The sequence below is a fragment of the Coffea arabica genome, chromosome 7c, assembly GCF_036785885.1.
Source record: "Coffea arabica cultivar ET-39 chromosome 7c, Coffea Arabica ET-39 HiFi, whole genome shotgun sequence".
NCBI classification, from domain to species: domain Eukaryota; kingdom Viridiplantae; phylum Streptophyta; class Magnoliopsida; order Gentianales; family Rubiaceae; genus Coffea; species Coffea arabica.
The window spans coordinates 40,341,057-40,350,463 of NC_092322.1; the positions used below are offsets into that span (position 1 = coordinate 40,341,057).

At 31.8% G+C, this 9,407-nt stretch overlaps 1 protein-coding gene across 1 annotated transcript; it reads left to right on the plus strand.

Annotated features, from left to right (window-relative positions):
- Positions 1–4,555: 4,555 nt before the first annotated feature.
- LOC113699938 (putative FBD-associated F-box protein At5g56440) lies at positions 4,556–6,284 on the plus strand. Its single transcript, XM_027220288.1, has 2 exons — positions 4,556–5,641; positions 6,006–6,284. The coding sequence occupies exons 1-2, from the start codon at positions 4,556–4,558 to the stop codon at positions 6,282–6,284; spliced, it is 1,365 nt and encodes a 454-aa protein (XP_027076089.1).
- The last annotated feature ends 3,123 nt before the right edge of the window (positions 6,285–9,407 follow it).

Sequence of the window (9,407 nt, forward strand, 5' to 3'; positions counted from 1 at the left end):
CGGAAGAATAAGAGAAATGTCCGGAGACTGAATAACTGAATGAATGGCTCCAAATGAGCATGTATCCTTCCAATGAATGAATTTTTACTTCTTGAATGACTGTTTATTATTGTGCAAAATGTTCAAACTGTTGAATGCAATACTTTCATGGTTTCTCTACCTGATTGCTTGTTTGGGAACCTCACTGGGCTTTTAGGTTTTTAACTCATTCCTTTAGTTTTGTTTTCCTTACAGAAGTGGAGGTCCGGAGCAATTAAGTGTGAACTAGAGTGCATAACCCTTTTGTACTTATTCTTTTGGTAGATATGATGTATTTTGACATTTGATGTTGTATCACACATTTGGCTTTTGGGTTGTAAATAAGTTTGCATTTTGGTTGAATTGTAAAACTTAAATGTTATTTTGGAGGTTTGAATGGTTAATCTTGAAAGTTGATTGAATGAATGAATGAGTTCTGGCGAGAGTTAGGCAGGCGATCTACCAAACCCTTGAGTATGCCTTGGGAGGAGGTGCGGTCGTCACATAAATTGCCTTTCATCATATTGAATTTGTGAAATATATCTCCCATATTTTTCTATAGAATTTTTGGTTTCTACATGAATAATAAAAAATTAAAAATGAAAAGTTTGGTGGCTCTCCAATGATGTTTGAAAAAAACAGTACGTGTCATTATAAAGCAACTCGAACATAAGTATAGACAAATCAGCAGCAACTAAAAGTTGCCTAAATTTACTAGTAATCTTGAAGTAGAAATTTCAAATTACAATTATAACGCAAAAGGTGAAAAAAAAAAAAGAGGAGGACTTGACATGATAGATTAGAAACAGGAGTTGATACAGTAATCATGTCAGTCGTAACTTTAAGAAGGTATTATTTATCCAACCATTGTGGGTTAATTGTCAGAAATGAAAGCTTAGAACAAGTTGTTCTTTATGCTAATATTGTACTCCCCCGTTCCATTTTGATAGTCCTGATTTTTTTTTCACACAGTCTAAGAAAAGGTAGTTAACTTTGTTGGAACAATCAATTTAGGTAGCTATTTTTCTAAAATACCCTCACATTAATTAGAGTACAACTTTATGGGAACTCGAAATCATATTCTTTTGTTGGAGTTTCATTAGAAAAATTGTGGGAATATGGTTGGTTTTGGAAATTTTCACTCATGGTTTGTAGCTAATGATGACATAGTTTGTTTCCCTCCTGATATAAATAAGCTTGGAAAATCTAAATGTATTAAATGTAGCAGGTTTATAGTAACAACTTACATTGAATAAGGGTATTTTAGAGAAATTAAAATACAGCTACATTCTTCAATCGGAAAGTGGACTACAATTTGGGACAGACAAATAAGAAAAATAGAACTATCAAAGTGGGACGGAGGGAGTATATGCTATGATATACTAATGTGAATGTAATAAGTGTTTGAAACCATGTTTAGATAGCCATTCAAATTGGATTTATAAGTTTATAGTGGAAGATAAATGCATAATTAATATGCATCGAGATTATTGCCAAGTGGGAGAAAGAAGTTGAATCGGTCAAGATAACAACAAATATCATGTGATCTTTAACGTTTGAAATTCAAAGATTGCGAAAAAATGAAAAAATTTAGGTTGCAAAATATCAATGAGCAACCATAGGGGTAAGAGTATAAATGATGCATTTTAGTGTGTAAATAAATTCGTTTTAATGTTTATACTTCATTTTAACACGCAACGAGAATCTTTTAATGCAGTTTATTTTATTTGCAAATACTCAGAAAGAAAAATATATGAAAATCAATGCTGAAATATATCTACAAAATAGAAATAATTATAATATTAATAAAAGATTCTCATAACTTGCTCAATTTACTATCTCTACACCTTATGACTAAATAGATAATTGAGTTTGCACTTAGATTGTAAAACTTAATACCAAATTAGAATGGAAAAAGTTTCCTGTATACCTTATGCACAAGGAATTATATAATCTTTTAAACACTCCTATTGTGGTTGTAAGTTTTATATGTACCAAATGAAAGTTATAAAATTGATATACAAAACTCGAAACACTACTATTTCATCTAACTAAGGCAATTAAAACTAAGTAAAAAAATTGATCATAAATTTAAGAAATAATACTTAGTGTACTTTTCAACTCTTGATATAAAGGATTTTAGACATAGTAGATATTCCATAAAGAGGAAAAACAAATTCATGAGTTGCGAGGCTACAAAATCAGTTTTGCTTTGAACAACTATAGTTGATTGACTTTAATGAAGGATCCGAGCAACACTCGTATAGGAAAGAAATTATATGTACAAATAATTTGCTGAGCAAAACGTTGATAGCAACATCAACTAAACTATGGTGATAAAAAGTTGTATATTGTTTCTTTTCTTTTTGTGTGTGAAAATTTGCTTGGTAACTTAAAATCATGGTTAAGCGATTAATAAGAAAGAATTGTGCAATGAAGTATTGCTGATTTTCACCATGGTATTGATTGAACACAATCCATATTCATTGTTATCAAAGATTTCTCCATTGATTATAAAAAACTCAGTATTGATTAAAGTTGGAATTAGACTTCACTATTGAACAAATGTTTGAATTATTTAAAGTTTGATTATTTAGAGGATTTTAAAATGTTATATTTCAATATGGCTTATTTATGATATTAGTGATTGTTATGCTTAATAATAAGGATTAATCTTCCATGCATTAGCAATGTGTATACTATCTCCATTAGATGTGTAACAATTAATCTGAAATTAAATTTAAAATCTAAATTTTGCAAAAGTATCATCCAACTATGACACTATATATATTGCTAGTGTTTATAATATTAACTTTAATAATTATGCCTAAACCAAAAATAAATAAATAAAGTATAAAAGGTAGATTAGAAAAAATTTGGAAGAAAGTACCAAAAGAGGTACACTTTACCTAATATTCAAAGTTATATTAATATATAAATAGATAAATAAATTTTCATTCAATTTATTTACTTTTCAAAGCAACATGCTATTAATAGTTACAAAAATGAGATATGCGAGATGCAATAGATGTATTGCCACCAGTCACAGAGCCAAGAATTTTTTTCTATGGAGGGGGCCACTTTATGTATAAAGAATTATCACTTTCAAGTGTAATTCTTAATTTTTGGCCATTTTTTTGTCCTAAAAAAATTTGGGTGGCCTGTTTTAGCTTCAGTCACTACCATTCTTTTATTTTATTTTTTTTGAGTTAACTATCCAAACTTGATAGTTGATTGCAACTCAAAGTAAAGAATCAAAAAAATTAAATCAAATTTGTATGTCAACAAGTCAATTCCCATCCCCCTCCAATATTGTAAAAAAACACCCCTATTTTTTTCATTGGCCCCCTAATTTTTTGAAAAGTCCTCACCTCTTATTACATGCCATTCCTAAATCCCAACATCTGTCAAACTCTCTCTTTTGATACAATTTGTTTTACTGTTATTAAACCAAAAAATTGATAAGATCAAAGCAAAAAAATAAAAAAAAAGTACATTATATATAATTTAAACTGAATAGTAATAATCCTATATAATCTTGACTCCACTGGCCAAGGTCTTGGGTCTAGCATTTTCAGTAATTAAAATGTGATTTACTACTCAATTTTTTATCTTCTTGCTGTTACAATCTTAAGAACAAAAAAAATACTATTCACTTTGTTTTTTCTAAAAAGAATAATTTTAGTGTTCTCTAATCCCAAATTTGAAAAGCAATCATTTATGAGAAAATGCAACTAAAAAAATATTCATATAATATTGCTAATTAGATATATATTGGTTTTATATGTTTAAGAAAAGAACTTTAGAAATTATACAAACTTAATTATTAGCTTCAAATTCATATATAACGGATCATCTGCATTCAGGACAAAGTGCTTTAATTTAAAATTTTGTAAATCAAAAAGTTAAATAGTAAATTGAAATGTGCATATAGTTTAGTTTTGAACAAATTTTTTGTTGACATAATAGAAAAAATTTTAACAAGTCAACATGTAAACCTAATACAATTAATGACAAATTGAACTTCGTAGTTTAAATTTGTTATAATCCGAAAGTTAGGTGTAGTGGAGCAAATGGAATTCTATCAAAATCTAAGGGGGCAAGAGAAGTACCCTCGATAAAAAATTTCAAAATTTCCTAGGGAATATAAAATAGAATCTCAAAACTTCCCCGGGTGGTTGGGGGAAGGCATACATAATTGCACTTTCACATTGCAATTACATAGTTGAGCTACATTAAATGTAAGGCTAAACTATACATTGCAGTTAATATATCATGCAGTTGTGCTTGTGAAAAATCAATAACAGTCACATATTTCCACATTTTTGTGATGTGAGCTCTTCAGTTCCCCGTAACAGAGAAGACAAAGCGGATTAGAAACATTAATACGAGAGTGCCTATAAATGTTGAAGCGAATTTTTGGATTGTACAAAACAACTAGAGAATGCTACCCCTGAATTCTTTTGAGTTTTCTTTTTCGAGTTAGCTTTCACATATCTTCGCACTTTCTTTTTGGTCAAATTATATGTAGCTAGAAATGTCTCGTATCCGGAGATCCTTTTTTGCTCCAAGAATTCGGAGCAATCGAAGGAAAAAAACTGTCAAAGTCCAGTCGCAAAATCATGTCAAAGTTGATCATGTTGATCGGATAAGTGCTCTTCCAAATGACCTTCTCTGTCATATCCTTTCCTTTCTTCCAACAAAGAAAGCTGCAGCCACCTCCATCCTATCCACTCGATGGCGTTACCTTTTCACTTTACTTCCCAATATTCATCTGGAATTTGATCACTCTTTTCGAGACATTATGGGTCCCAATTATCAACGGTTTGATCGATTGGTAGATTGTTGTCATCGATTGATTCTTCAGCGAAAACCGTATTGTTTGAGAAAATTCCATCTTTCCCTGAAAGAGTTTCTTGAGATTTTTCGGGTGGCAATTGACTCTCTGATATGTGCAGCAATTTCCTGTGGAGTCCAACAACTTGAGGTTTTTGTGGGACATGATCGTTCCTATGCATTGTCTCCTCCGGGAATTTTGTCGTGTCCAGCAATTTTCAGTTGCAAAACACTTGTAGAAATGAAGCTGGAAATTCGCTTTACTGTTTTCTATGTGCCGGAAACAGTTTCTTTGCCGAATCTTAAGGTTCTGCATTTGGCACAATATATATTGACAGATGAGCTGTCTACTCCCAGGCTCATTCAGGGTTGTCCCGTGCTCATAGAACTGTCTTTTGACTGTTTAACATTTCCAGAGGATCAAGTTAAGACCCTTTTGATAAAAAGCCCTTCCCTGCAAAAACTCTGCCTCCGTTGTATGTCTGATGATTGGGACATTGTTCTGGGCATCCCCAGTGCTGTAAATTTGGAATGCGACGTTGATGGAGAGAGTAAAACAAGTATAAATGCCCCAAAGCTTCAACATTTGAACTTTGATGGCAATGTAGTTGAAGTACACATTCTTCCAAACCACAAGTGGCTTGTCGAAGCCAGAATATCAGTTTCTTGCCCTTATATTGTGAAAACATCAGATCAAGAACAATTATTGCGCTGTGAGGTTGCATTTGAGCTTATGAATTGGTCACAAAGTGTGGTATCACTTTATTTGCTGGATACCACGGTGGAGGTAGTTTCTTTTCTTTTCTTTGGTTATTGCATAACTCAAATTATTTTTTTTATGATTTGGAGAATGACTGGAGCTTCAAATTTCCAAGTGTTTATTTGTCTAATCAAATTTCTCATTTCTTCCTGAAGTTACCCTTTTATTTTCAAAAGTTGCTGCCAACTTTTGAAAAGCTGACTTATCTTGAGCTAAGTCTGCAAATATTATGATAAGCATACTCGTGCTGGAAGATGTTATCTTGGTTACTTGAGAGTGCACCTAATCTTCAAGTGCTGGTCTTTGATGAAGTGAGTCCCAATGATCCTTTTTTCTCACACCAATGTATTCGATTAGATATTCCAGTCCGTAATTCTTCTCCAAATGGCAGGTGTTTTGGGATGACAGGATTGAATCCTCTGCTGAAGACAAGAAATTTGAGTATCTTTCTACAGAGCCTGTTCCATTATGCTTGCCGAAACATCTGAGGGAAGTAAAAATCAGAAAATTCAATGGCAAGGAATATGAATTCAAGCTCATTGACTATATTTTGCAGAATGTGAAAGCTTTAAAAAAGATGACTGTTGGTGTGCTTGGACACTTTGGAGCTCGCAGCAAAATATTGTCATTCAAGAGATGCAATAACGACTGCCAGATTGTGTTCACATAAAAAATGTTTGGAGGTCTGCTGGTGAAGCTTGGGAAAATGTTTGAATAAATTGTGATCGGCCAATGGGGAGTAGTTGATGCCGTTCCAAGGAAATAACATAATCCAACTCCAGAATAGTTGCTAGTAATAGTGACAAAACGCAGGTTGAAAGTAGTTCTGGATACTAGTAATAGCTAGGGAAATTACGTAACTATGGCAATGTGCAATTTTCATATCTTGCTTTTGGATCGGGACATGGAAAACGGGAGCTTGTTAATGACTAGATTTTGTTGTGATTTTGTTATGTTGAGGTTGCTTTTTATTTGTCGTGTTTAATTGCTTATACATCGAGCATATGGTGATGCAGAACTGTTTATGATTTGAGATGGCTCAAGATTTTCTTGATGTTGTGTATGCTCTTGTCCTCTGTCTCCTTTTAGGCCACTTCCATGGTCTAAAAGTCATGAACCATTTGAATTGCCAGAGAAACCTCACAGCAAGCACCGAAGCATCGTCATTTTTAGTTGAAAGAACGATATTTTTGTAGCTAATGAAGCAGCGAAGCATGACTAACGCTTTATCCCTTGAGACATTAAGAATCTCAACAAATTATAATCAGCAAAACTTGTAGAACTCATGACCAGTTTCCTGTCGGTTTTTTATGAACAATTTATGGTAAAACAGGTATGGATACAACTTTTAGTGCTCATAACCAGCTTTGTGTTCTACCACTTGCAAAAAGTCCGAACTTCTGCTAGTAATATGCAACCTTAGTAACACGCCAGGGTGATAACAGAAGAACAACAGAATACTGAAGCGGAAACATTTGTGTAGAATGATCTGTTCAATTTTCCTCAACCACTTTCCAGCAATGTAAATTGACCCTTGGAGTACATGCGACTACTAAGGTGTTGAAGCAACTTTTTAGGGAAAAAAATTTGTTAACTCCAGAATTGAATAAGGGATTATAATAAACTACAGATGTTGATTTGCATGCAGTCCTGATGATAATTAGCATCCCTAAAGTTCTTTAAAATTCAGTTAAGGAGATAATTCGGGAGCTTTGATCAAGAGCAAGAAAGTAGTTAGTGATTCTTAAGGGCTCGAGCTTGAGGCCATTGAATTTGACCATAAATATTAACAGCAAGGAGGAGCTCAATGGCCTCTAAATAATTAATAGAGGGCAGTAAACACAAAGCTGGAAGTCCAACCTGCTATTTCCTAGGTGATATTTGTTACATTTGAAATGAGTTAAAGAAGTAATCAAATCTATGGATATTCTTAAAGTTAAAGTTGTTATTATTTTTCAGAATTGAATTCATTACATCTGAAACAAATTGTAACATACTGCTTTAGTAAATTTTCGTACAACGTTACAACTTATTATACAATAATGGTAGTCTTATTAGTCTTACATGATTTTTTCTTTTTATCATTAGATTCTGTTACCTATGACAAAGTAAATCCAGAAATGATATAGACAAAGAATACTATATCCTTATACTATATAAGAATGAGTTTAGGACAAAGATTTCAACCGCAAGGGTGGGGCTACTTTGGGAATATGAGAATATTTGAAGTGCAATTAAAGTATTGAATATGAATTATTATAGCTAATTTGATTTTTTTATAATTACTTAAATGTTCTGTCAGACATTTAAAGTTATGGGTAAGTTTAACATGTGGCAATATTCGATATCCGATTAAACATTGGGTACAATTGAATTCAGCTTGTGTTTTAGTGAAATTACATAAAAATCCTTTTAATCATTTAATTGGATTAACATCCAAGTCTCTTCATTTCTTAAAGCCTTTCTCATCAGTTATTTGCAAACTTATGATATATAGATGTTAAGACACAATTAATACTGATTAGTAGAGAAGTTTGGTTTCTTGGCCGTTACCATAGTAACCCCCATCTATTCAAATTCATTTCATTTACTTACAACTTTGTTCCACTACAATCATGTAGTCTATTGAATTCAGATGTTGCTATATTAGTTACTCCTCTTTCCCATTTTGCAACATCTTTTTCAATAGGTATGTTTTCTTTAGCTAATCTACTTTTTTGGTTGTAAGAAATCTGTAATCTTACAAGTTGTATGTGCAACACTTTTTTTAGTGTTTTAATTCAATTGCCCATGTTAGATAGGCTTGATAGGGAGGAGATCACATTTATAATTGTTATTTGTGGTTTAGAATAAGTTTATCATCATAAAAATTTTCATTTATAGATTGCATCTACTTCTTTTGTTGTTTTAACTATTAGTTACGGTAATTTTTAAATTGTTTGTTACTTTATTGATGATTCCATTTAGGCAATTTTTCACTTCATTTGATTTGCCTACCTGTAGATCCAAAGTATGTACTTCATTACTTTTAATTGTTTTCTTGAATTGAGTGGATTAAGATGTTTTAGTACTTTTTTGAGGTAATTATTCATCTAGATTAGCATGTTAGTTATTGTATATCTTTGCAACTAGGTCAAAAACTGATGTTTTGTGATTGGAACCCCTATGAGAAGGAGATGCTTTGCTATATGTCATGGATCATACAATAAATCATAATTGATTGATTGGTCAATGTAGCTGTTTCATGATGATATGCCCTTGGAATCAATATAAATCAAAGAATTTGGCTTGCAAAAATCGAAATTCCACTAGCAATGATTTCTTCAAGTATGCTAATTGTTCAAATCTCACTTATATGACAAGATAATGAGGTGGATTGCCCTGGATTGCCCTCATATCAAAATCAAATTCAAACTAAACAACAAATTTTAATATCCCTAAAGTACATGAGCAGATATAAGTAGATCTTTTATTCTATTAGATTAGATGCAAAGTGGTTAATTGTGTTTTATAATTATATTTCAGTGCATATTATATTTTTTACTCAATATGTAATTTATGATTTTTCTGTTTAATATCACATAATAAAATTATCATACTTCAATTCTTATACTACAAAATACTAAATAATAATTATTAACTATCTTTAATTATAGGTACTAAACTCCCGCGCATGGCGCGGGCTTTTTCCCCTAGTAGAGAGTTATAAACATCAGTACAATGAACGATCAACATTTGAAATTTCTAATATTCTGCATAAGTTGCAAATTATTATAGCAAACATCCAATATAT

Excerpts from the sequence above, each read along its gene's own strand:
- LOC113699938 (XM_027220288.1), top strand. The coding sequence starts at position 4,556 with ATGTCTCGTATCCGGAGATCCTTTTTTGCTCCAAGAATTCGGAGCAAT. Across the intron at positions 5,642-6,005 it reads TGCTGGATACCACGGTGGAG|GTGTTTTGGGATGACAGGAT; the intron begins GTAGTTTCTTTT and ends TCCAAATGGCAG.